Source organism: Mytilus trossulus, chromosome 5, assembly GCF_036588685.1.
Source record: "Mytilus trossulus isolate FHL-02 chromosome 5, PNRI_Mtr1.1.1.hap1, whole genome shotgun sequence".
NCBI classification, from domain to species: Eukaryota; Metazoa; Mollusca; class Bivalvia; order Mytilida; family Mytilidae; genus Mytilus; species Mytilus trossulus.
The window spans coordinates 7,413,288-7,440,913 of record NC_086377.1 but is presented as its reverse complement, the minus strand read 5'-3'; the positions used below and the strand labels follow the sequence as shown (position 1 = coordinate 7,440,913).

Here is a 27,626-nt window from a genome sequence, read left to right as displayed (position 1 = left end):
ATGGCACCCAAACCAGTGATACAGCCTAAACCATCCCAACAAGAACTTGAACAAGGCACTATAACACGATCTTGTAAGCATACACTGTTCAAAGAAAAGATTTGTAGTTAGGTCTTTCAATGTTATAGTTTATAATTGTCAATTACTCTTTGGTACAATAACACTATTCGTAAATATAAATCAACATGCAGACAGACATCTTATACGTTCAGGTATTTCACATCCATTTTTTATATTCTTTACAAAGCACAAACATGTAGGCATTCACCCCAAAAGCTAAAAAAAACCTTCAAACATACTTATTAAAAAGAGAATTAGTTACGATACTGTTGGCAGGTCATTTAAGATTGCATGTTTTGGCTTTGATATTGATTCCCTTTAGTGTCTTTGCGTTGGAAATAAACACTTTGATTCTACAAAAGGTTGTTTGCATGATACGGCTTATATTTTCCTCATATATTTTATGATGGTGAAATATTAAAGACATAACGGGAGGGATTGTGCTTGATATTTATATAATGAAAACATAATCTTTCAATCAGTTGAACTGAGGTCTGCAGCTGGCATGTCAGTTACTTCCAGCAGTCCTTTGTTTATATATGTATCGTTGTCATTTTGTTTTAGTTTCTTTTGTTACCTATTCTGACATCGGACTGGGTTAAACTGTTTTTTATTGTTGTGTGTTTGTTTTTTATTCATTTGTAAGAGGGACACAGGAAGATTTAAGAAAAAAACAAAAAAAGGGTTAACCACGACGCAGGGCTTTTTTAGTCTTGTATGATTTTTAATGTCAGTTTCTTGTGTAATTTCAAAGTCCAGTATGCCGTCCGTTATCACTGAACAAGTATACATTTTTGTTTAGGGGCAAGGTGAAGCACGCCAACTTGCTGCGGGAGTTTTTGCAGCGCTGACAACCAATTGGTTGCCTTATGGTGTTGTCTGATCTTTGGTCGGGATGGTTCTTCTTTGACACATAAACCTTTCAATTCTTAATTATGCATCACAAACAAAACATTCATAAAACCTACAAATTTAGTTATGAAAAACGCTAGCGATAAACAATTTCCTTTTACGTGTTATCTTTATTAACTCGGAACAATCATGTAAATGAATAAAGTAAAGCATTACGTCGAAGGCAACATAGTTTTTACCGCTATTTTTAGTTTAAATGAGGTACAGTTGGTTCTACAAAATGATAATTGCTTTTAATTCGAATGTTTCCCAAGTACTGAAAGCAGTAACAAATTCACCACATTGTTTTACAATTGTAATCCATTTATATTTTCTTCTCGTTGTAGCTTATTTACAAAAATTTAAAGTCCTTTACGACTATGTAGGCGATGATATTGAAATAGCCGAAGGGGATATTGTTGTAATCGTTGGGGTTGAAAACAACGGATGGGTTTTAGCACAAATTGGACATGAAAAGGGTTTTGTTCCCGCAACATATGTACAACTTTTAGAAAATCAAGATGGTAAGAAAACAAGTTTGCCTCAATTCTTGGTATCATATACTAGTAGATATTGTTTAATTTGGTGACAAACAACTTATTACTAGTATTCCACGCATGTCCAGTAAAATAATTGTTTTATTATACAGAAAGAGACAACAGACAATGAATATTAGGGATAAAGCAGCTATGATGTCTCAGTGACCGAGGTCCAATATTTGTAATCTTTATTCTAAAGGTGCTATATATATTCGATGGATACATCTGTTGTAGACGTACTTATGTATATATGTATAACTCGTCTAAACATCAACCCAACAATGTTAGATCTGTAAATTTGCTTTCGCAAATTTTTGGTTCTTCCCTCGCCGGGATTCGAACCCATGCTACTGTGATATCGTGACACCAAATCGCCTGCACTGCAGCCGTCCCGCTAGACCACACGACCACCTGGGCTCTCAATAAAAGAGCCTTCGGTGGGCATGTGTTACCTTTCCACATCAGTTTTAATCTAGCGGCGTAATACAGTACATGATATATAAGGCATGACGATGTTATTGTTACAGATCAGCTAAATTATCTATAGTAAAGGATCCTACAAATTAATGTAAGATACAATCACAGAAAATAATTATATTCATAAGTACGTCTGAGTCAGTGACAACCCTACAACAGATGTATCCATCGGATCGCCATAAATGATGGTGATGCATGGCTGTGTACATAATTAATATAAGATACAGTCACATATATATATAAGTACGTCTGAGTATATTTGTAAGTGTATAGTGTTGAAATTATTTTCAATTTATTGTGAAATTTTGGATTGAATGCTATATTAGATTTATTATCAATTTTAAATTATTGTTCATATTTTTGGCCAGAGAAAATAGCTGTTGTTAAAACTAGTTCCTTAATTTATAAAAGACGATTGTTAAATACATAGAATAGGTCAATGTGGTCATGGTGATATAGACTTGGTCGAGTTTTGGTCAGACCAGGTTGAACATGGTTAAAGCTAGGTTCACACTGCCGATCAGATCAAATCGATGATCCCGATTGTCCAAATTCCCACGACCAAGCTCAACAAAATTCTTGATCGGGCTAGTTAACGACTTCTACCCGACCGCCATCCGACTATACACGACCCTAACTCAACCATTCACGACTCCTCAATGACTTCATCACGACGCCATTCCGACAACAAAATGAATACTTATTCGATAATTCCGATCAACTCACGATCTGTTCACGATCTTTATTCGAATAGCTAGACCAAATCAACTATTCACGATTTCAGTCTGATCTCGACCAGACAAGATCGACCTTATCGTATATGGGTCGTAGGGATAATCGGGAATTGGTGGGGTATGTATATTTTTAGGAATGAAAAGTCCAGTTTTTTTTATTCCCTGCCGTTTCGGAGTGGCCATTTAGTGCTACCCTTGTCTGTCTGGACGCACGTACATACACTACCCTTTATAATGTTATAAACTAGTATGCTAGCTTGGAAATTATCAGTGTCCCATTGACACGGTCTCCGTTTATGATTATATCCAGTAGAATGTCCGAGTAAAATCATAGTTTTACATTTAAAATATCTACATAGAAATAAATCAATTGGATTTGTGGGTAAAGTGCATCTTCGCAAGCCATGGGTGACCAATGAAGTGGATCGTAACCCTTGGCTAGGGAAGATGGGGAAAAGTGGTAAGAGCTCAGAGAGACAGGTGACCATGTAACTTGAGTATAGAAATGATGAAAAAGACACATTTTTTTATTTCCTATAGCTTCAGGATGCATGTTTAAGTGTAAATATGTGCTACGGCCTAAATTAACACTTAACTATTTTCAGTCTTACTTGGCCTAATACCCTTTTAAACTAATATGATATGCTATTTGTATATTTTCCTTCCTTTTAAAGTACAATAAAAACATATGTTAGGATCACTAAGAACCAAAAAAATTAAAACATTTAAAATTGCTGGAAAATATTATATCTTTATCTAAGGACCCCCTTCATTGAAAAACCTCCATTTTTAGGCACAGACTCATATAAATTTGACTTTTGAATAATTATGCTAAGTCTGATATATCAAATGAGTATTATATTGCTTTTAATTCATGATATATTATATATAAAGGCATTTAAAAAGTTTTTTTTTGCAATATTTTGATTTTTTTTAAATTTTAACGTCAATTTTAAACACGCAATGTTGAATATAGAATTTATCATACTGTCTATAATATATATCCTATGGTCGTGAAACTTTTTTAGCAGTCTCATAATTTGTTATGCTTAGGTCATACCAAGTTTTATCCAAGATTGGTCATTTTTTTCTATTATATTAGGTCCGAGTACACAGTTATCGTCCCTTGATATCTGTTGTCCACGATTATAGTCCCTAGTGTGGATAGTGTGTTACTTGTCAATTTTGTTATACCCCTTCCAAATATATTTCTTTATGTTTTATGCATCAAAAAGCAAGAAAGGGGATAGCATTACACTGCAAAAAAATCATTATCGATTCATGAATTATTATGTAAAGTAGTGATTTGGTCCAGTTGAAAAGGTCAACAAATAGCATTTCGGAAGCTGTCAAAAGATTTCAAGACCCCCTTTACATACATTTGTCCATATTTTGAGTTAGAGCTTATGAAGTTTCTATCATTTTGATATGATTTGTCCAAAAGTAGAACAAAGTAAAATCACAAAACACACTGTAAAAATATAATTGAGAAAGCGAAGGTGGGCTTTTCTTAAACATTTCCATTTATTGTCTAAAAGAAATGCACTACGAAATAACTGTGTACTCAGACAATGTTGATAGCTATGACGGAGCTTGTAGAGTGCATAGAGACGAATAAGATGATGTAGACAGCAACGGGTACCGCTGAATATAGGTGAGTCAGTTGTTGACCAATGTGTGGGCAGTATGAGAGACTTGCACTAACTCAATAAAGAGTAACCAAATGCTTATAAAAACTTCCTCGTAGTGGACACTGAAATGGTTATTTTATTGCTCTTTTTTCGAAATGACACCACAAAATGAGATTTCTAACTGGATTAGCACTTATGTTAGATAGCACTATACATAAACTTTACCATCCCCATTTCCTTACTTTCTTACAAATAAAGCGTACTGTTTGTCAAATAAATGTGCATAAGTATGTAATCAGTGTTTTTCATAGATTTGATATCCAGTAGTTGAATGGTTAAAGATATTTATGTTCTGTGTGCTTTATGGCATCAACCTCCATGTATTTGACAGAAAAGAGGGCAAAGATGTCACATATTTCCCCAAAATATCCAAAAGTAGAATTCAATCCTCTGGAGTTATACCTTTTCTGGAACAATTTACAACTGTACACATATCTACCAAGAGACCAATAGTGCATTTCTTTCTAAACAATGTTAAGTTAACGTTATGTGCCGTTTGTTATGCTTTGGATGAAATTATTAAACGTTACAAAAGTTGAAACAAATGTATCGAAAGTTTTAGTTATTTTAGACAATGTATTGAGTTATGACAAGAACACGTTTAGATAATTAATATAATGTTAATGTTAAAGTTAGAAAGGAATGCATCGTTTGAACTAACAAACGACGAACGACAACCTGTAGGCGCATTTGCAGCGAGTGTATAAATTCAAACTGGCAAATGTATGTTTGAAACGAATGATTAAAACGTTTGCTCGCTGAACAGTTTGTATCGTTACTGTTAGAAAGGAATTCGCACAAATTAAAAAATATGTGTCTTTCGTCTCATTTTTGTGAAATTACGTCAAAAGTTCGAATGGAAAAAAAATTGACTGTAACATGTGTAAAGTGACCTTTAGATGTTATTGATAAGTTCGGTGTCAGTTGGTGTTCAATTAAGATCTGTCTCATTGGCAATTATACCACATTTTCTTTTTTTATGCTGCAAATATTTCTGGACGAACGGGAAATACGGACTGACAAAACAGAAAATAGCCTATATAACAGGTAAAAAATACAATATTGATTTTAAACCAACTTTGAAAGATACTTAGTCATCAGCAGTATAATAATGAATATCATTGCACAATTACTTAAATATTTCAAAAATCTTCCGGTGCAAAATATTGCCGGATTTTCTTTCCTTCTGGAACATCTGAGATCATCCCAGGTTTTGTTGTGTTACCGTTACGTGTTGCCAAGTTTTATGTTTTCTATGTTATGTTGACTGCTTTTTGTCTTCTCTTCGGTTACCGTTTATCGCTATGGCTGTGTCAGTTTGTCTGAAACTTTTTAGTTTGATTGTCCCTTTGGTGTATTTTGCCTTTCTTTTAAAATTTTACCTCTCCTTGCAAAAGTAAAGACACGTACTGTTATTTGAGAAATTTTTGTACAGTTAAAAAAGATGTTGCCAAAATATTTTTTGCGGTAGTAGAGTTATGAGAATTAATTCGCACACACTTTTAGATAATCGTGAAGCAGTCGTGTGTTCTCGAGTAAAGATCGAAGAGTGGTCGAATGTGGTCCCAAATGGATCGGGTATTGGTCGAGTTGGTCTTGTAGAAAACCAGATCGACGAAGAGTAAGGTAAACTATCCCAAACATTCTTGTCGATTGAGTCAGACCAGTCTCACGTAATTTGGCTTGATCGAGCTCGATCGAGTTTAATCGGCAGTGTGCACCTAGCTTTATACGCGTATTATATGTTACGTTAAGGTCGAGTACAGGTTCAGTCTGTAAAATATAGTTCAGACTACAGTTGAGTATTATCAAGTAAATTATAGACTAATTCAGATAGGTCGAGTAACATCCAGTACAGTAGAGTACAGATATGGGCCATATCAGACTTTTACTGGTAAGTAGTGTGTGTTCCTCGACATATGCGTTTTGGTGTCCTCTTAGTATCCCAAGTCTCCTTTTTAAAACACGACAAAATCATTTTTTGACATTTGGTTTTGTAATTTTACAATGTTATTAAAATTTATAGGACACAACATAATCAGAAGCGCCAACATGACATAACAGCGATATATAAAGACAAATGTTTAATTGTTTTACTGAGCATTCTTTTTTTGTTTAAATTGGCTTAATAGTTTCTTCTACATTTCTCTATTTCAACACAGAAGAGATCTTCTGTGTAACAGATCTATACTCAGGAGAAGAAATTGGAGATTTGACATTGACAATAGGTGATGTTGTAAAAGTAGTCAACCAGCGAAAGTCAGGCTGGGTTTGGTTAAATCATAATCAAACAGAAGGATGGTATCCCAAAAATCATTTGAAGCTTAAAGACAATTTCTCAGAAACAGGTAAAATAAAAAAATAGTATAATTCTTAAATATGAGATTCAGCAATGCAGGTGAAATTTGGACAAATACACAACAAAATTGACTTACAAAAAAAAATACAATTTCATAAAACAATCCATGACAACAATAAACGTCACCGAAAGATTTTGTTAGTGATAGTGTATAGTGTAAATAGTTCAAACTACCTCGATAAAGTAAGACTCAGATAAATATAACTACAAGGATAGACAAAATAAAAACATATGATCCTTGGTCCTGTTTCCATTCTCAATTTTAAGATAATTACATTATACTGGGTACATTGTACTGAACTCAAATTTTTGATATTTTAACCGTTTGTCTGTTTTTTTGTTTGTTTACACATTGTCGTCAATATGATATAATTGCATGTGATTGCATGTGACTGTTATACGCGTGAGGGGTCAAACTAGTTTTTAAACCTGGTTCAATGTTTGAGATTTTGTTTTTGCCATTTGTTAAGGATCTTTTCCTTCTGCCCATCGTTTTGCAAAAGATAGTACGACAAGCGTAGATAGTAACTCGGTCGTACGTCAAATCGTAAGTTTTTAACCGTTTCATTTTAAAACAATCGTAATTAGATTTTTACATGTTTTATCGTAAGTTTGATGGTAAACTTACGAGTGTTCACAAGTAGTCTAATGTCAAGTCGTAGTGATCAAACTTATTGGCACTTGTTTAAATCAGCAACACAATATTATATCTAACAGAAAAATAAAGTTCATTTGGATGATTAGAAAACATGTGTTCATGCATGTTAATTTGTACCAATCATTAGTAATAGAAATTTAACTTCGTAAAATAATCGTGGATTTACCATTTTTACGTTTGGGTTAATTCTAATTTGATAAAACGAGCACCTTGCTTTCAAACTTCAAATATTAGACTACAAAAACTTAGAAGTGATTGAGCTTTAACTGCACTTAAACTTAATCTATTTTTAATTTACAAAAAGGGAGGAGAGGTCGGTACGTCAGTCGTGCATTCATATAAATTTGACCTAGATATTCTTAAAAAGAAAAGTGTAAACGCTTGTTTTCTAGTTCCCAAATCTTTATGAAGTGAACAATTGATATTCATGTCTATGAATGGCATTTTTTTTTCAAATATGGCAATTGGAAAGGACAAAAAAATTGCCTTACAACAGACAAAACATGATTTTATAATCAGGAATCTTAACCGTGCAGAGAGTCTGGATTTCGTGTGCACGGAGCGTTGTTTTCAATATCAAGCGGACATTGCTCCGTATTTATACTTTCGTCACACTTGTACTGACGATAACTACAATGTTTTACTTTGTGTAGAGAGAGGATCAGGCAGTACACTTTTTATTTATATCAGTCAATTCAATGATGGTTTAGAGACATAACGTATAATAGTTCACAAACGATAATTGTTACGACATAACTGAATAATACAAAAGTATACTCCTCATGTTTGTAAAATTCTCTTCACGGACTTAAACTATAGCACGTAACAAAATGTGTGAAAGTTATCTAAACAAATTAGTATATTGTGAAACAAATATAATGATGAAGTATTTCCAAATAAAAGCACAAGGCTAGTTATCGTAGGTCCCTATTACGTTTCATAATTCTAGCTATTAATCATTTTTTTTTGTTTGCTTATAATATTGAGATTTTCGTAGATCTTTCCATCCCGATTAGGATATTTACCACATGTATCTGTTAGCATTCGTATAATTTGAAAAAAAGGTATAAAGATAATTGCCAAAAAGTATACATTCAAATTTGTGTACTAGTTAAAAGCATATTGATGTATAAATGTTCTATTCACCTCTACCCCCTCCCCCTTATACACACACACTCACACACACAAACCCCATGCCACCACCACCTTATGCTTATTGCTACGAAAAGAATACCATTTCAATTCTCATTTTTTTAAATATATAAGTGTTCGATTTCCTTACACTAACAACACGAACAAATGAATGAAAATGACGACGGTTCTGTTAAAAAATTACCTCCACCACCACTTGTCCTTATGGTGTGTACCAAGGTTTCAATGGTAATTTTTTTTAATGAAATGTAAAATAAAGCGTTTGTGAGGTTGACTTTATTGTTGAAGTTACGTTGAGATCCCATCAAAATGAAAATGGGTGCCCATGTTCATTATGCAGATGATTATTCAATAAATACGCAAAATCAATATGGGTATGTAATAGTACGAGCTGGGATTGGTGTCTTATGGACACATAGCAAAGCACCGATTCTTGGAAATACATGATCGATTCATTTATTTTACACTCACATGATAAGCAACAATTTGCTGACTGGTCCAGTAGTTAAAAAATAAAGTTGTACGAGATTATTAATAGAGTTTAGATAATATAAAATATAAGGGGCTATATTACAGTAAATGGATTTAAAAATTGAAAAACCAGGATAAAAAAAACAAAATATAAAGTATTAAGATTAATGTACAGAATAAAGATTATTGTGCAAATTTTATAAAGAAATTGAAAAGTGAATAAAAAAGATTAACACTATAGATTAAAGGAAAAAACCTTCCAAGACGCTCTCATATTCTTGAAATCCCTTTCTTTAAAACCTTTTCTTTCCATGTACAATGAAACATAGCAAATATCATTTATCAGCTATATAACACTGATGTAACCAATAATCGTTGTTCAATTTTGAATGCGTCAACGCTTTCTAACAATCGCTTTTAAAATTTTCCACTATATAAATGTTGACTTACGGTACTGTATGAAAAATAAAGATTTGTTTATGAAAAAAAAATGTTTGTGATAGGACATTAATCTTTACATGACTTTTTCTGAAATCGTCATCAGTCAAACAAAACAAGATTCATATAAACATTCAAATACATATAAGGTAAATATTGAAACTGTTTTTTTTTAGTTCGTAAAGGGAAGTTGTGGTTTGAATGAAGGGTATCAGTAGCAAATATTTATTCTTCTGGGAAACATGATTTCAATACTAACGTCTATGTTCATTTTACAAATGGTTATGATTTTGCTTTCTATTCATAATCCTAATCTGTTTTTTTATATTTGATTTTACTTAAAAGTAGCTTCATCTCTTCTTATGACATATCGACTTGTTTAAGACAACTATCTCTTATTTACAGATATTTCATGTATGTATTCACTGGTTTGCTTTTTGGAGAGTATCGGTCAAAAAATTGAACCTATATATCCGAAATAGATATTGAAATCCAAAAAGTTGCCATAGAATAGGAAACCAAACAATATTTCAAACGGGATAGTACATTCTAATTTTTACGGAAATGTTGTTAACCGTGCCCGGAAATTTAGAAATGATCCTTGTAAACTTGTCGCTCCTTTAAATAAACTTATTCTGAAAAGTTACCTATTCAACACTGTAATAAGATCATAGAATATTGTTTTAATTGGTATAAATGTTGATTGTGTTATCAGGAGATTAAAAGCTCACTCAATATTACTTGTATGTTATATGCATATACATATTCATGGATCTACAATATGTCGGTAACTTGGCATTGCACAAGGTCATGTTGTTCTCTCGCTGTTTATAACGTATTTATACTAAACCCATTTGATGTTGGATGCGTACGGATTGATTGTTTAGTCTTAGATGTATGATTTTTTATTAGTTGTTGGTGGCTTTGAACTAGCTGTCAGATAACTGCTAGTACTCTCAGATCTGTTCATTGTGTCTGTTTGTGTCGGGATGTATAAGTACCCGGCCACGTCCACTTTTATTTTTTGTCCATCTGATGAGTTAAGCCTTATTTGTGTATCGTTAATTTATTTTTTACATAAATAAGGCCATTAGTTTTCTCGTTTGAATTGGTTTCCGTTGTCTTATTGGTGCCTTTTGTAGCTGACTATGCGGCATGGGCTTTGCTCATTGTTGAAGGCCATACAGTGATCTATAGTAGTTAAGGTTTGTGTCATTTTGGTCTTTTATGGATAGTTGTCTAAATTGCAATCATACCAAATCTTCTTTTTTATAATATCCATAGATACGTTTTGAAAACATTGCGATAAAATTTTGAATGGACTGTTGCGTATATACCATAGATTAGAATCTAACATAGATCTGGAACCCACCATAGATTTGAGTCCTACAGATAAATAACATGACACAAAACGCATCATAAAAATATAAAGACTGAGCACATGAACCCCAACAAAAACTGAGGGTAATCATAGGTAAACAGATAATTCTCCACATGCATCATAATATAGCAGATAAATTATTCGCTGTTGTCTAGATCTAACACATTTCCAAATTGAAAAACCATCAGCAAAGATAATCATCTACATGAAATTAGACCGACAGTACTAATTAGAAATAGAAACACGTTTTATAAAGAAAAGGATAGGTGAGATGGCTACCAGTATAAACAACACAGACCTCTAAATGTTATCAAACACTTTTTAAGAGCCTTCGGTTTTCTTTATAGGGAGTGCATCAAACGTACAAGAATACACTGGTTTGGCAAAAGTCGGTGATGACAACATGAATGTGGATAAAGGATTAACTTATGGTAATTATAAATGAAACGATACGACATTTTGTAACGAAATGTGCGTCTGGTGTATGAAATTATAATCCTGGTACCTTTGATAAATATTTGTTAATTTCGTGCTTCCCATGCGCTTTTCTGGATATACTTTGTTTGCAAATTGAATTGTATTGATACAATATTCCCATGCTTGCATTTCCTTTCATGATTCTTTTTATGGGGGGTTGCTGCTCACAAGGAAGCTATTAAACCAAAAGTTTTAAAGGTGAAGTTGACAGCATCCCTTTGTAATTTATACGTACACCATCAAGAGTTTATTGACCGTAATGGAATAACCGTTTCACAAAGGATATCATATATATGTTCCTAACTACAATCCCCTTACCTTTCATGAATCTGACATACCGAATTAGACTGTGTACCGTATTTGTTATACATAAGCAACACGTCGAGTGCCCCATGTGTAGCAGGATCTGCTAACCCATCCGGAACACCTGAGATCAGCTTTAGTTTTCGGTGGGGTTCGTGTTGCTTATTCTTTAGTTTTCTATGTTGTGTCATGTGTACTATTGTTTGTCTGTTTGCCGATTTTATTTTTAGCAATGGAGTTGTCAGTTTATTTTCGAATTTATGAGTTTGACTGTCCCTCTGGTATCTTTCGTCCCTCTTTGACACATTCATCATTTTAATTCTCACTTTTATACGAGCAATACATGACATAAAAATAATGTACATATACAGTAGCAACTTAATCTTGAAATGTTTGGTGAGAGAACATCGTCATTATAGAAGAAGTTAAAGTATCAGGATACTGCTAACTTCGTTTCTTTCTTCAGAATCGTCATATTAATAAATGAACAACTCGGCAAGACGACTGCATAGTCGGTTCACATGAAAATGTCGATTGCGTGTTGTCACTTCACATGAAAATGTCGATTGTGTGTTGTCACTTCACATGAAAATGTCGATTGTGTGTTGTCACTTCACATGAAAATGTCGATTGTGTGTTGTCACTTCACATGAAAATGTCGATTGTGTGTTGTCACTTCACATGAAAATGTCGATTGTGTGTTCTCACCTCACATGAAAATGTCGATTGTGTGTTGTCACTTCACATGAAAATGTCGATTGTGTGTTCTCACCTCACATGAAAATGTCGATTGTGTGTTCTCACCTCACATGAAAATGTCGATTGTGTGTTGTCACTTCACATGAAAATGTCGATTGTGTGTTGTCACTTCACATGAAAATGTCGATTGTGTGTTCTCACCTCACATGAAAATGTCGATTGTGTGTTGTCACCTCACATGAAAATGTCGATTGTGTGTTGTCACTTCACATGAAAATGTCGATTGTGTGTTGTCACTTCACATGAAAATGTCGATTGTGTGTTCTCACCTCACATGAACATGTCGATTGTGTGTTGTCACTTCACATGAAAATGTCGATTGTGTGTTGTCATTTCACACGAAAATGTCGATTGTGTGTTGTGACTTCACATGAAAAGGTCGATTGTGTGTTGTCACTTCACAAGCATCAGTGAAATCGACACATATCTTCTAACATAAACACAAACAAATGTCCGTATTGATCATCTCTATATGTGTATTATAATCTTGAACTTGATTTGTTGGTAGATGTATACTCTTTAGTAGTGACTTTATCTTGATGTTGTGTTTTGTTTTTCTATCGAAGGACAACGTGATGTCCGTCTATGATTGAAATCTTTTTAAAAAAAAAGTTTGTGTACAAAAATTTTGATTGATTAGTTAGAAATTTACCGTAAAGTTGAGTAATCAAACAACATTATATGTATATAATGTTTTATCAGTCAAATCGCTGAATTTATATAAGTTGGTTGGCGTAGTTGTCCACTTACAAAGTACAAAAACACTTGCTGTAATATCATAAATCAGATAATTAATTTGATACTTTTGGATGTTTTAGATAAACCGCCAGTTATTCCGAAACGTTCAAAGACGTTCCAAAACCCAACGAAGTCTACATATGGCAATGTCACCGAACACTCATCTGGTTTGATATAAATACCATTTCTGATACATTGTACTATGTGTCCAAGTTCTTATAATGAAACTTAATTGATGTTGAGTGTTCAATTCAAACATTTTTTTCAATAATGGAATACAAATCAATTCATATTAAAATCAATGATATATGGTTGTAGACAGAGAAGGTAAATATTTCATTGATATTCCAATTCTTTTAAGTATGTTGAGGCCTATTTATCAATATGTGTACTAAAAGTGTGTCATGAAATGAAAAAGTAGTCAGTTGTATTGTTAAAAGGGTTTAAACAAATATCTCTGGAACAAGCAATACACTGTTCAAAGTAAAGGCATAATCGTATGTGATTTCATTCAGATACAGATATGTGTAGATGATTTCGATGTTTGTTCATCTAAAATAATCATATATACATATTCTTATCTTTGTAGAATGTTGTATCATCATGATTGAAAATATTAAAATAATCTATGTTATTTGTGAAATGCAGAGGTATTGCATGGAAATAAAATATTACTATTGGTGCTGTTGTAAACATTTTTCAATAACTTGGAAAATATCTATTTGTAACTACATCTGTCTTTAGGCAGGTTTGTTTACTTTTTCTTCAGATGAGATGAACTATGTACCCCCTCCAACTCCAGCTCGACGAACACTTTTAACAAACCGTCCGAAGACAATGTCCCATGAAATGTCTCAAAATACCTATGGAAACACACCACATGACAGTTGTATGTTGTTTTTGTTTTTCTTAATTTTAAAACAGTTAAATTAAGTAAATGTGAAATTGTTTAATAGTTAATGATTTACTTTGAACAAAAACATTTTATAGCATTTTAATATTCTTTTCTACTACAAATATAGTTTGAAAAGCTGGCTAAATCGTTTTGTTGAAACATGAAAATAAAAATCATGGAAGTGTTACACAATAGCTTTACAAAAAACTCTTCAGCTGTATAAAAAAAGGGCATAACATCATTAGATTGACATGTATAAAGGAATTAGAAATCAAGGCATTTTCAATCTGAAAAATAGTTAGATATATAAGGAAAACACTATTCATTCGTGAAAAGTAAAAACAATTGATAGAGGTAGCAAATGTAATCTAAATAATCAATTGTTGTAGATGAGCCTATATTTCATCGACCTATTTTGCCTGAACGACTACAAATAGTTCAGCCCCTAACAATAACAGAGTCCAAAGATACAACTTCCAGTGCATACAGAAATACTGCTTACGATACGGGTAAGAATATAATATTTGTGTACTATTCATTAATCACAAACAATGAAATATGAATAAATATTATTTATCGTCAAAACAATACACATTTATTGTGTTAAATCTTTTTAAACCTAACATTTTGAGGAACGATAATCGAAACAAATATTCAGTGTGGTTTTGAATTTGTCGGTGAATTTAAAAAAAAAATGCAAAGTATATCCGATGCTTCATATGTTTATATGAACGGTACCAATTGAACTGTGCCAAATGCGCATTTCGTTAAGAAATATTTCGTTAGGAATGTTTAGGCCAACATATTTGCACAAACTAAACGTCATCCACACGTTGAAGAAACGAGAAAATCCAAAAGCATACTCACTACCTTAATTGGTCAAGAGCATTACTAACAAAATACACAACGTCCAGTGTAAAATAGTTCATTTATTATTTGAACGACATCATGCTAACAATAAATACTGTACATAGGATTTATTATCATATCGGGATTTTAGCTTAGGGACTTTTTTTTACCGTAATTGGGATTAACACTAGTCGGGATATTAAAAAAAAGAGCTTGTAAATACTGATTATTTTATGACTTTAGTAGGAAACTACTCGAATCTCCATTATGTAAGACAGGTTATGATAGGGACACTCCCAAGGTATCTTATTTAATATCGACAATTAAACTGAGCATGATTGCCATCCAACATAGCCGAACGGACAACCCACGTTTACACATATAATACTGTTGGTTTAAAAAAGATGTATATTAATTTATTTTTTATTTTATTATAACATACGTATTTATGATATGAACATGCATGATAGTTCCAGTAAAATAAAAATTAATATTAAACCTGATATGGACACGATGGGGTAAGGCACGTTTATGCGTTCATACGAATGACACGCTTTGGTGCCCATTTACATTAAGACATGTTTTGCAGTTCGGAGACATAATGTCATGCATGTTGACACGTTTAGGGGAATAAGACACGTTTGGGAGGAAGGACACGTTTTTGAGTGTTACATATACTAAAAACAAAGAGATGTAACGCTGAGTGAATTACATTGAATAACAAAAAAGCATAACAAATGGTGTCATTAGGTTGAATTACCACTAAATTACGATTTGAGAGTAATTGTATTCACTGAAGCTAGTTAAAATCCAAACAATAAACAAACAGAAACGTGCATCAGAGACTAAAATCAACTAAAACAGATCCAAGGAGCTAGTATGTATACGTCACGGACGTATATTATAATGCAATTTGGTTTACTTTTAGCTCACCTGGCCCGAAGGGCCAAGTGAGGTTTTCTCATCACTTTGCGTCCGGCGTTGTCCGTAGTCGTCGTCCGTCGTCGTTAACTTTTACAAAAATCTTCTTCTCTGAAACTACTGGACCAAATTAAACAAAACTTGGTCACGATCATCATTAGGGTATCTAGTTTAATAGATGTGTGTCGTGAGCCGTCCACCCAACCAAGATGGCCGCCATGGCTAAAAAAAGAACATATGGAGCATTGTAGATTTTGGCTTATAACTCTGACACCAAAGCATTTAGAACAAATCTGACAAGGAGTTAAATTGTTTATAAGGTCAAGATCTATCTGCTCTGTATCGGACACCCGGTTGTTTTGGTTGCTGCCCCTGAATTGGTAATTTCAAAAAACAAATTGACGTTTTCGGTTAATATCTTGAATATTATTATAGATAGAGATAACCTGTAGACAGCAATAATGTTCAGCAAAGTACGATCTACAAATAAGTCAACATGACCAAAATTGTCAGTTGATCCCTTAAGGAATTATTGCCTTATATAGTCATTTTTTACCAATTTTCGTAATTATTTTACAAAAGTCTTCACCTATGAAACAACAGGGCCAAATGTTACCAAACATAGCCACAATCATAATAAGGGTATCTTGTTTAAAAAATGTGTACGGTGACCCAGCCAACCAACCAAGACGACCGGCATGGCTAAACATAGAACATAGGGGTAAAGTGTAGATTTTGGCTTATAACTCTGAAACCAAAGCATTTAGAGCAAATCTTACTTTTCAACTTTTTACTTGTTTGGCTGTATAAATATTTTGATATGAGCGTCACTGATGAGTCTTATGTAGACGAAACGCGCGGCTGGCGTACTAAATTATTATGCTGGTACTTTTGATAATGTTTACAAGGCGTTAAATTGTTTATAAATCAATAGCTTTCTGCGCTGACATTTTCAGATGAATTTGACACTTGGTTGTTGGGTTGCTGCCCCCCAATTGGAAATTTTAAGAAAATTTTGCTGTTTTTTGGTTATTATCTTGAATACTATTATAGATAGAGATAAACTGTAAACAGCAATAACGTTCAGCAAAGTAAGATCTACAAATAAGTCAACATGACCAAAATGGTCATTTGATTCCTTAAGAATTTATTGCCATTTATAGTCAATTTTAATAGTTTTAAGACGTTTTTACAAAATATGTTCCTCTGTAATTAAAAAACACAGTTCATTACAGATAGGGAAAATGTGTAATTAGAAAGAATGTTCAGTTGAGTAAGATCAACAAACACATTACCATCACCAACACACAATTTTGTCATGCATCCATCTGTGTCCTTTCTTTAAAATGCACATATACCAAGGTGAGCGACACAGGCTCTAAAGAGCCTTAGGTTTAATTCAAATATTGTTTTGCTAAATTGATACCTTCGATATGGATAAGGATCAAACTTATGAAATGAAAAAATGATTTTCATAAGGGGAACATTATTCATTTTCGGATAGATCTCTATATACATTTGGACATCTGAAAATTTTGAGATATTATAGTATTGCTAATGAATGCTTCACATGTCAAAACTGTCCAATGACTCTTGCTTTTCTGTTATTAACGCACATAACTTCAAATTGATGCTTTACAAGATGATTTTAGCAAGATACACATATACTGTTTTATTATTTCATTTCAGAGTCAAATCCAAGAAGTACGGATGGAGAGACACTTGATTCATGTGGCCATGTCTATGATTATATTCTAGGTAGTATTATTACAAACATATAAAGGGCTACCATTATTTTATTTTAATTGTTAAAAATACGCAAATCATTACATTTCAATTTCATGGTAATATTTGGTTTAACATTGATCGTTGTAATCATTAATGAATAATACCACATATGATGTTCCCCCATAAATCTTTATTGAATTTGCATATCTACAAATGTGCGGACATTATCTTTATGTGAAATATAGAAATATTCCGCATGAGTCCAGTACTATGGACAAACTTCCGCATAGTATTCTATTGCACATAAGAAAAACCCATCACTGGAAATTAACCAATCAAATTGCTCATCACCTTTTTATAACGTTGAAAATTATATAATGACGGATCTACTCTACAACATCAAATACATTTGATTTTTTTTAATTTTCAAGAACCTGGAATTGAACAATCATCAGACAAGCCAGCACTTCCAAAACGACCGCCACCCCCATCTAAATCTCAAAGGCCGCAATCTGAAGGTACGATTAAGTGTCAGATTAGGTTGATATAATTATAATCATTTGAGCATCAACTCTCCGATTACAATTCGGGTTAATATATACAAATTCTGGTTCTTTTTTAAACACAAGAAAGGTTAAAGAGCATTAAGCCACAAAATTTTAATATTTAAAAGCTTTCGTCGGTAGGTAATTCATTAAAAAAAAGTGTTTCTTTGACATACCACCGACTTCTATCTAAGCCAATTTTGCATCGGTACTATTTCTGTACCAAGAATCTGTAGTACTGGAAATCAACTTTTTATATTCAGTACAATTTTGTTACTCTAAAAGTATTGTAATATTTAGGTACCTGTATTTTACAGTACTTGATTTGAACTTGAAAATGTAAGTACTACGTATTTTTGGTTACAACGTTACATTTTAAGCATTTTGATAGTATGTCTTCTTCAAATCTCTTAATATTATGAGTTTTAAACATGGAATATTGTGATCGCTTTTAGTATTATTACTGTACCAACATTTTAAGTACAAATCAAGTACTGTAAAATACAGGTACGTAAATAGTACAATCATTTTAAAGTAAAGAAATAGTACTAAATATCAAAAGTAAATTTTCAGTACTACAGATTTTAAGTATAAAATAAGTACCTATGCAAAATTGGCTGTGTACGTCTCTAGAAAATACAGCTACTTTGGTCTAATACAAGTATACTGAAACATAATACAGGATTATTATTGAAAATACAAATTTATAAACAAATATAAAACATGACAGCCTAAATGTTTAGATTGTCTAATGTGCACACAACATTCTATTGGCACAGAAGAGAGAAACGCCCGTTGTTTATGTTCAAGCCGGAAGCAAACATATGACGTCATCTAGTGTAGGGATCAAATAAGATAACATCTTTTCAAGGATTTTTCTTTAATAAAGATTTTAAACTGAAATGATGATTGAAAATAATTTAATTATGAACTGTTTTGCATTAGGATATATAGAGATAACTGTATTGCATTTGAAGCTTTGATTCGCCAGGTAAACTAAATTTGCGACAGAAAAACTACCAATGGACGTCTTTAAAGCTTCAAATTCTAAACATTTATATCTGAATTGAATTTAAACAATTTTGTATTCTAAATTATTTCTTCAATTTAAATCAGATTTTAATGATAATGCGACTTTTAATATGTCTTATTTCGAAAATAGTATATGTTTACAATTTCTTATATACCAATATCTTCTTAACTTTTAGAAAAAACACAGATGTGCACTAATGAAGAAACAGTACAGCGGACAAATTTATATGGTATTATGAGAACAAAATATGAATTCTTTCAAAGACAAGTCTTTTTTTAACTGTTGATTTGGGTCACCTAATTTTTAGACGTCTGCAATTTACCGAGCCTCAAAACTGTGTCCTTATTCAGATTTGACATCGTCTAAATCTCTACCTGTATCCAAATGTATATCTAAACGTCTTTAACAAAGAATTACAGTACCATTTAAACAGATACAAATGACAGTACTATTCAATTGGTATTTATTGTTATGTATTATCATCAAATACAACTTCTATTTCAATATTAAGGATGCACGCGAATGCGGCCACTTTCGTTTTATACGAAAACTGTCCAAAATTTAACTAAAATACCAGAATTGTGAAGATATCAGTAATTTAGTATGATTTAATGGTGCTACTACCCGATATATGTGCATTGAATTGTCAAAAACCCATATTTATGTAGCAGAAACATTCTACTGTACAATAGATAACTAAAAATTTACATTGTAACAATTTTGTAAAACTGCTATATTTTGGGGCCTTCTGTTGGAAATATAGTACCTATTGTAATAGGGCTTAAGGGCATGCAATACAGTTTTGAACCCGTATTTACAGTTTGGTAAAAAAAATCCATATAGACTAATTTTTACCTGATTAAATCAAATATGTATGTATATACCTTCATGTACTACTTTTGCTTAAAATTCGGATTTGTGGCCTCTTTTTCCTTTTCGTTGAAAGGCATACCCTTTTTTTTTTTGAAAGATATTGTTTTTTGTTCAATAATTTGTAATTTCTGTAATATACATTTTTCATTCAGAAATAACTCATTTTGATCAAATGTTCATGAATGTAGAAAAAAACTTAATTTTTTGCTGTATATTTATCAAATTTAAAAAAGAAATGCACAATTAACGTTTTCATGAAAATTGGCACAAATGATCTTCTCGCGTAATCAAACCAAATTACATTTTAAAAAAAGAGGTGTTCATGAACTCGTTTTTAACTTAGATAAGTTAGAATGATAAAAAGCAGTCCAAAACTGAATCTTTTCCCGATAAGTCATAGTTTTATTTCGTCAAAATAACAATTTACGTTAGCAACGTCATTACCTCCCCTGTCCCTGTATCGTATGCCCTTAAATCCAAAATAAAACATTACTGATCGAATACATTTTGTATTGCAACCACACATGATAAAGCAAATGCTTTTAAAGATTCTGGTCCCCACTGCTACAATGTTTTCGTGTTTTATTATCATCAAATTGAAAAAGGAAATGGGGTATTTAAATTAAACTGTGGTGAGCAATTGTTATTTGAATGTTTCTTTATATATACACAAATAGGACAATTAATAAGGAAGTGTCAGTGTGTTTTGATTTTTTCAGTAACTATATAAGTGAAGTAAAGATATGAATTTGAAAACATATGAATATTCTTGTATATCATGTATATTGTATTCAATAAATAAGTCATAGAAGCCATATTTATTTGACAATTAAAATTTGGTATTGTTTCTAATATTAAAAGTTTCTCTTATGCAAAAGATAAAATTAATGATTATCTATCAGCCCATACTATGTATAATATGCCAACACATCTATGACTTCCATAAACCATTTGGAATCCAATAGGACAAACTCAAAATTTAATGAAAGTGAAGCGATGGTAAGTAGGCCGTGTATGTGGCTGTTTTCATTCGCACCCTATGAATCAGGAAGCTGGAAATATTGCAATAAATCTAAGCTTTTTCTTAAAAAACTGATAGAAAACAAATTTCAATTCTTTTAATTCTTATATTTGTTAATAGTTAATCAACTCAAAACTCTGTTTTGATAAAATATTGTCCAGATTCGGATTATTGACGTTACAGAAAAACCATCAGTTTTAGTGTTTTCATGTGTACAACGTCATGTTTAGAAATGACTTTAACGCATTAATGAGCTCTCGCGGGTTTTCGGGATCTCGTGCATTGAATATTTGTGTTAAGCTTCTAAACAAGAATAACGTTTTGAAAGTATTTTCTATTTCAATTTTTGAAATAATAAAATCAACAAATGATAGCGTTTGGAAGTATGTTACGATGCATGTAGATGTTAATAACGTGGGAGGTTTACTGTAAGATCCATTATAAAGTTTATCTCTGAGTCTGTGCTGATATAAGTGTATCGAGAATTTTTCACGGTATTGGTTACAAAGCGAAAGATTGACTTCATATAAGAACCCAAAAAAAACATAGTGAGGTGGTGATTGAAACGTATAAAATCTTAACTTCTTTAAATGAGACATTTGTTTTCTATTGCAGGAAGACGGGAAGAGAATGAACTTCGATTAGTCATGGTAGGTAGGACTGGATCTGGAAAAAGCGCAACAGGAAATACAATAATGGCAAAATCAGAACATTTTGAATCAAAATTAGCAGGTGAGTCAGTCACTCGTGAATGTAAAAGAGGAGAATGTACCCAATCAGGACGTAAGATAGTGGTTGTAGATACACCTGGATTATTCGATACGCAAGTCCCTTTCGAACAGATTTCAAAGGAGATAATAAAATGTGTAAATATGTCTACGCCAGGTCCTCATGCATTTCTCCTTGTTATTCAAATAGCTAGATTCACCGACGAAGAAATTGAAACGTTTAATCGTCTTTTTGACCTATTTGGGGCTGAGATGGGAAGATTTGCTATCATTACCTTTACTAAATTGGATGATCTTGAAAGGGAAAAAACCAGTATGGAACAATACATAAAAAAAGCTCCTGCAAAACTGAAAGAGTTCTTAAATCGATGTCAAGGTCGATATATTGCAATTGATAACAAAGCATCATCTGAGAAGAAAAAAACAGCGAAGGTTAAAACCCTTATTCAGGTTGTTGATTCCATTGTAAACACAAACGGGGGGAAATGCTATACAAATGACATGTACAAGGAAGCTGAGGCCGCCTTACAAAGGAAAATTAAAAAAGTAGAGGAGGAAAGAGCACTGGAAAAAAAGAAAGAGATTGAACAAATACAGTCAACATTTGTTAACCAAATGAATACAATTAAAAAGGAAAACAAAAAATTAGCAAAACTGGTTCAAAATAATGGAGACTTACAACGACAGGTGAAAAAGGACAAAGAAAAGGCTCAACAAGAGATTCAAAGAATGTCAGAGGAAATGAAGAAAATCGACAAGAAACGTAATGAAGAAATATACCAAATAAAGAAGCAGGAAAAAGAAAATAAAGAAAAACAGGCAAAGCAGTTAGACGAAAAGGAAAGACAACAAATGCAATTTTTGCAGAGTATGCAACAACGACAGATTGATATGGATCGCAAGTATCAGGACATGGAACGACAGAAAGATTTGCAGCTTTTAAAAGTGACTGACGACCATGATAAAAAAATGGAAGCCGAAATGCAACGAATACTAGATGGAAATAACCAAAAATACAATGAAATGATGAAGGTTATGGAAGCGAAAAATAGTGCAAACGAAAAACTTCAGGAGCAAATGGCACAACAGAACACATCAATACAAGAAATGATGCGTGTAAGAGATAAGGATTTCCTTAAACAACAAGAAGAACATAGTAGACGAATGGAAGAGGCGAAAGATAGAGCAAACGAAACTCTCAGATTGCAATTGGACGAACAAAGAAAATCTATAGAAGCCACAACAAATGCTATTGTATATCAACAAAGAGAAAGGGATAAAAGAAAAAGGGATGAACACAGAGAGTCAAATGATAAAGCTTATAATAAACTTCAGGAGCAACTAGCAGAACAGAACGCAACAATGAAGGCAATGATGCTGGAAAGAGATAAAGAGTTGATTAAACAGCGAGATGAACACAAAAGACAAATACAGGAGGAAAAAGAAAGAGTAACGGCAACCTTTCAAATGCAATTAGACGAACAAAAAAAATCACAAGACGCTACAACGCAGGCAATTTTACAAGGACAAAGAGAGAGTGACAAACGAAAAAGGAAAGAGTATCAAAATGCAAAAGATAGTGACTTCCAAAAGCTTCAAGAAAAAATGGAAACACAGAACGCAGCATTGCAAAATCAGATAGTAGAAAGAGATAAAGAGTTACAGAAAAAGCATGAGGAACATCGAAAACATATAGAGCAAGAGAAAGACAAAGCAAATGAAACGCTAAGAAATCAACTTGAAGAACAAAGAGATAAAGAGAGAAAACAAAGAGAGGCAAACTTGGAACTAAAACAACAAAATGAGAAAATGCAAGAGCAGATGAAAAACAAAGGATGCAGGCAATCTTAAATTTCAAACGCGGTACATTGGCTTGTTAACTCAAGTATGATTCAATCTTGAATTTGAAAATATATTAATTTACGGCTTATTTCAAATGATTGAGGTGGTTTTTTTTAGTCACAAAATTGAAAACCGAAACTATTTCTTGATATAAAGTAAAATAATGTGCATCATAATATAACAATGAATCACAAAATGGTAGATATGCTTAAGTTATATCAGTCTGGGACAATATCAGTGTTACTGTAGTGATTGTTTTTACCCATAACATTCGTGAATGACGTCAAACAAGGCGTACAGTAACATTTTTTTTAATGTACTCATTATCTAATTGTTCTACGGAGTCCATTAAAAGATAAGTGGATAGATTACGGATTCAAACAAAACGTTTAAGAATCACGTTATCACATCCAAAGCTTATTCAATGATTGCATATATTAAAATGTTACTGATCTAAAGGACAAAATAAGACTGTGGTGTCCTCCAGCTGTATGATTCTAAATACGTTTTTTTGTTTATCTTAATTAACATTGATCTACCCATGTAAACAATATGTATGACAGCGTATAACTGATTATGTTTTCTGTGCACACATGCAACTAGTTTGTTCGATAGGGAAACCTTCATTATTTTATCAACTTACTTTTGTTTACCTCTGGTAAATCATTTTTACAGTGGCACAACGCAGACTTTACGTCATTAAAGTTAAGCTTAAATATATATATCTGTACTTGTTGTGGTAAGATTTGTTTAAATAAAACTATTAAAATCAAAAGCATAATCACATCGACCAAAAAGATTAACTTTTACATCCATTCATCATTATTTAGATTTAAGATCACCATACAGGATCCTAAGTTATGATGTTTGCTAAAGCGTGAACAAGAAATAATGAGTTAATACTGATATTTATATCAACATGATCAATTTCAAGAATTAATATGTAAATTAACTCTTTACAGTCAAATAATTCATTTAAAACGGCATGCATTGTCTTGCCTCATGCACATCACACATGGTATGTTTGTCTTACAAGGACTAGATCATATCATTCTTATAATTTGTCAAACAACAAGTTATATTTCAAATCCATCTAGAAACTTAGCTTTGGTTTTCGTTTTGTCAAGTGTAAATAATGACATTGAACACATATAATTGTACTTCTTACTTTAACAAATTATAATTACGTAACTGAGATGCAAGGCAATCTATTAGTTCAATGGTGAAACATTACAAATCACTTTTAAAAACAATGTTTTTTTGGGTAATTACTCTCCTGGTTACGATTGTACATATACTTTCAATAATTGATATTATATACATATATATATTTTTTTGATCACGGGAAGAGTAATAGTATAATTATTCATTTATTAAATTAAATTTGTGAAGTTTTTCTACATTTATTTTGTTTTGTTAGCTTATTTAATACAGAAAATCATAGTTCATGTAGTTTGCTAAATTGCTTTCTTATAAAGAAATGAATTTTGATCTACTTGTACTCATTATAGATCACCATAGGAATAGATTCTATCATGTCTGTTTTATTTAATCAGTAATTGGTATATCGTAATATAATTTAACCAAATAAATGTTTTTTTACTTGTGAAATTATTCTTTGATGCCTTTTAAACAAAAACATAATCTAGAGTATCGGAATACTATCCGAAAGATCTGGATTTAACATTTGCTAGTTTTATTCCAAAGAAAAAGGTATGATATAAGTTGTTGTTCCAGGATATATTAAATCCAGATAATTATAACTTTTTGTGTGGTGTTTTGTGTACTGTTCATGAAGAAATCTTTTATTTCAATAAATCAAAACTGTCTTACACAAAAAATAGTACAAATATAAGGTTTCAATGTATACTGACTGACTTTAAAAACGCAACACTAGATTATTTTTGTGTTTTTTTAATGTATGTGTCAACGTTAAAAGCGTTAAATGCCAGCTGTTAAAAACGCCAAAATGATTGTCAGAAAGGTCAACAAATTCTGTCTGACATTTTTGGGGTTCTGTTTTACACCTTCTGATTTTGCATTTGTTCAACCTATCAATTGGTTATGGCAATTATGCTGTAGGATCTTGAGGGCTTTAAAGGTTTTCATGTAGTCAATTCTTTGGCAATGCAGTTCATGGAAAACATGTATGGCATGAATCTGTACTCAATGGCACTCGGCAATTTGGTTAGCAGTTGACGTTGCAGCCGTAAACATGATTGTCAAATGACGTTGCATACTCAAATTCTGTTGATGTTTCATTGTCACTACACGTTGATCTGTTCATTGATGACAAGTAACAAATCTTGTCTACTTGTAGAGTTGTCGGAAGGACGGTAGGACGAGTTTCTGAAGTCATACGGTATGATTGCAGCACATTTATGTTTTCATGTTTGCAGTATTCTCAAGGGCTAATTCCGTTTTTTGGGTTTTTTTATTTCTCAGACTTGGCAAAATGCAGATACAACATTTAGAAAAAAAATAAGTAAGGCAAAGGATTGAAAGAACTGTTTCACAAAGCAAAAAAAACTGTAACAATCTTTCATGGGACCGAAATTTCGCTTTAAGAAATTCGTGCGACTTCAAAAATTCGATATGTTCAATAACCACAGGTAAGTCAGATTTTGATTTTTTGTAAGGAGAAAGAAGCATAATAAGCTTGAAAAGTCGTTGAAAGAGAATAAAAACAGATTTTGTAAAAAAAAATCAACAAAATGAGTGTTGCGTTTCTAAAGTCGTTCAGTATATTTGATTTCAACGACAAATATCTCTGTATTACTGAACAGTTATTACTCCAGGGTTTCCAATATTAAAAATATGCAAAACATTTACTTATCATAGGTGCAAAGATACCATTCGTAAATATAAATCAACACGCAGACTTCTTATACGTTTATCTGTTTTACATTTAATCTTCTATTGTAATATTCTTCACAAAGCACAAAAATGTCGTCATTCACCTCAAAAGCTAACCGAACCTTTTACCGTACTTTTGAAGAAGAAATATAGTTACGATGCTGTTGTAAAGTCATTAAAGATTGCATATGTTGATGCATTCATAAGGTGTTTGCATCCGTTTTTAGCTCACCTGGCCCGTCGTCGTTAACTTTAACAAAAACCTTATCCTCTAAAACCACTTGGCCAGAATCATCATTTGGGTATCTTGTTTAAAAATGTGTTTGGTGACCTAGCCAACCAACCAAGATGGCCGCCATGGCTAAAATAGAACATAGGGTTCAAATGTAGATTTCAGCTTACATCTTTGAAAACAAAGCATTTAGAGCGAATTCAACATGGGGTTATAGTGTTTATCAGGTTAAAATCTATATGCGGAGAACCCGTTGTTGGATTGCTAACCCAAAATTAGTAAGTATAGGGAAATTTTGCCATTTTTTTTTATTATTTTGAATATTATGGGGACGAAGTCCCTTATTACAGTAGAAAATTCAATAAAAAAAAGAAAAAAAGACATTTCCCGAATTTTTCATTGTACTAATAAACTCAAAATCGTTCAATTTTTTTGTTGTCGGGTTTTTGAATTTCCGGATCGGCGCAGACATCTACTTCCGTTTCCGGTCTTGATTACATGAGACTTTGAATAAAATGTATATTTATCAGTCTAAGAAAGGAACTATACTAATTCATTTAAAAAAAAATGTTTGTTATTTAAAAAACGTTACCTAATGACAACGTTTCTTTGTTTACATTGAATATGACGTCATAACTTAAATAACTTCACATTTAAAATGAACCAAAAACAGAAAACGATACGGTTTTTCCGTTTCTCTTTTTAACATTGTTGATTTAAAAAAACAATCATAGACTTCGTCCCCATTCACAGGTAATTCCTGCCTCATATTATTAAAGATAGAGATAAACTGTACACAGCAACATGCTCAGCAAAGTAAGATCTACAAATAAGTCAATATGACAAAAATTTTCAGTTGACTCCTAAAGGAGTAAATGCCATTTAGAGTGAGTTTTTAACGATTTTTTCTAAATGTTTTACAAAATTTCTCTGAAAAACATGTTGGGTTGAACCTGGTTTTGTGGCTAGCCAAAC

At 32.3% G+C, this 27,626-nt stretch overlaps 1 protein-coding gene across 1 annotated transcript; it reads left to right on the top strand.

Moving 5' to 3' along the window:
- On the top strand, window positions 1-23,572 carry LOC134717547 (reticulocyte-binding protein homolog 2a-like). Its single transcript, XM_063580037.1, has 9 exons — window positions 1-73; window positions 1,299-1,475; window positions 6,555-6,740; window positions 11,199-11,282; window positions 13,898-14,017; window positions 14,413-14,532; window positions 17,483-17,551; window positions 17,953-18,039; window positions 21,609-23,572. Exons 1-9 carry the CDS (start codon window positions 1-3, stop codon window positions 23,570-23,572), a joined length of 2,880 nt encoding a protein of 959 aa, XP_063436107.1.
- Window positions 23,573-27,626: the final 4,054 nt, after the last annotated feature.

What these genes read in the sequence shown, in the direction of transcription:
- LOC134717547 (XM_063580037.1), top strand. Translation starts at nt 1, where the DNA reads ATGGCACCCAAACCAGTGATACAGCCTAAACCATCCCAACAAGAACTT. An exon ending in TGTCTATGATTATATTCTAG is followed by an intron (nt 17,552 to 17,952) that starts GTAGTATTATTA and finishes TTAATTTTCAAG; the next exon opens with AACCTGGAATTGAACAATCA. An exon ending in TCAAAGGCCGCAATCTGAAG is followed by an intron (nt 18,040 to 21,608) that starts GTACGATTAAGT and finishes TTTCTATTGCAG; the next exon opens with GAAGACGGGAAGAGAATGAA.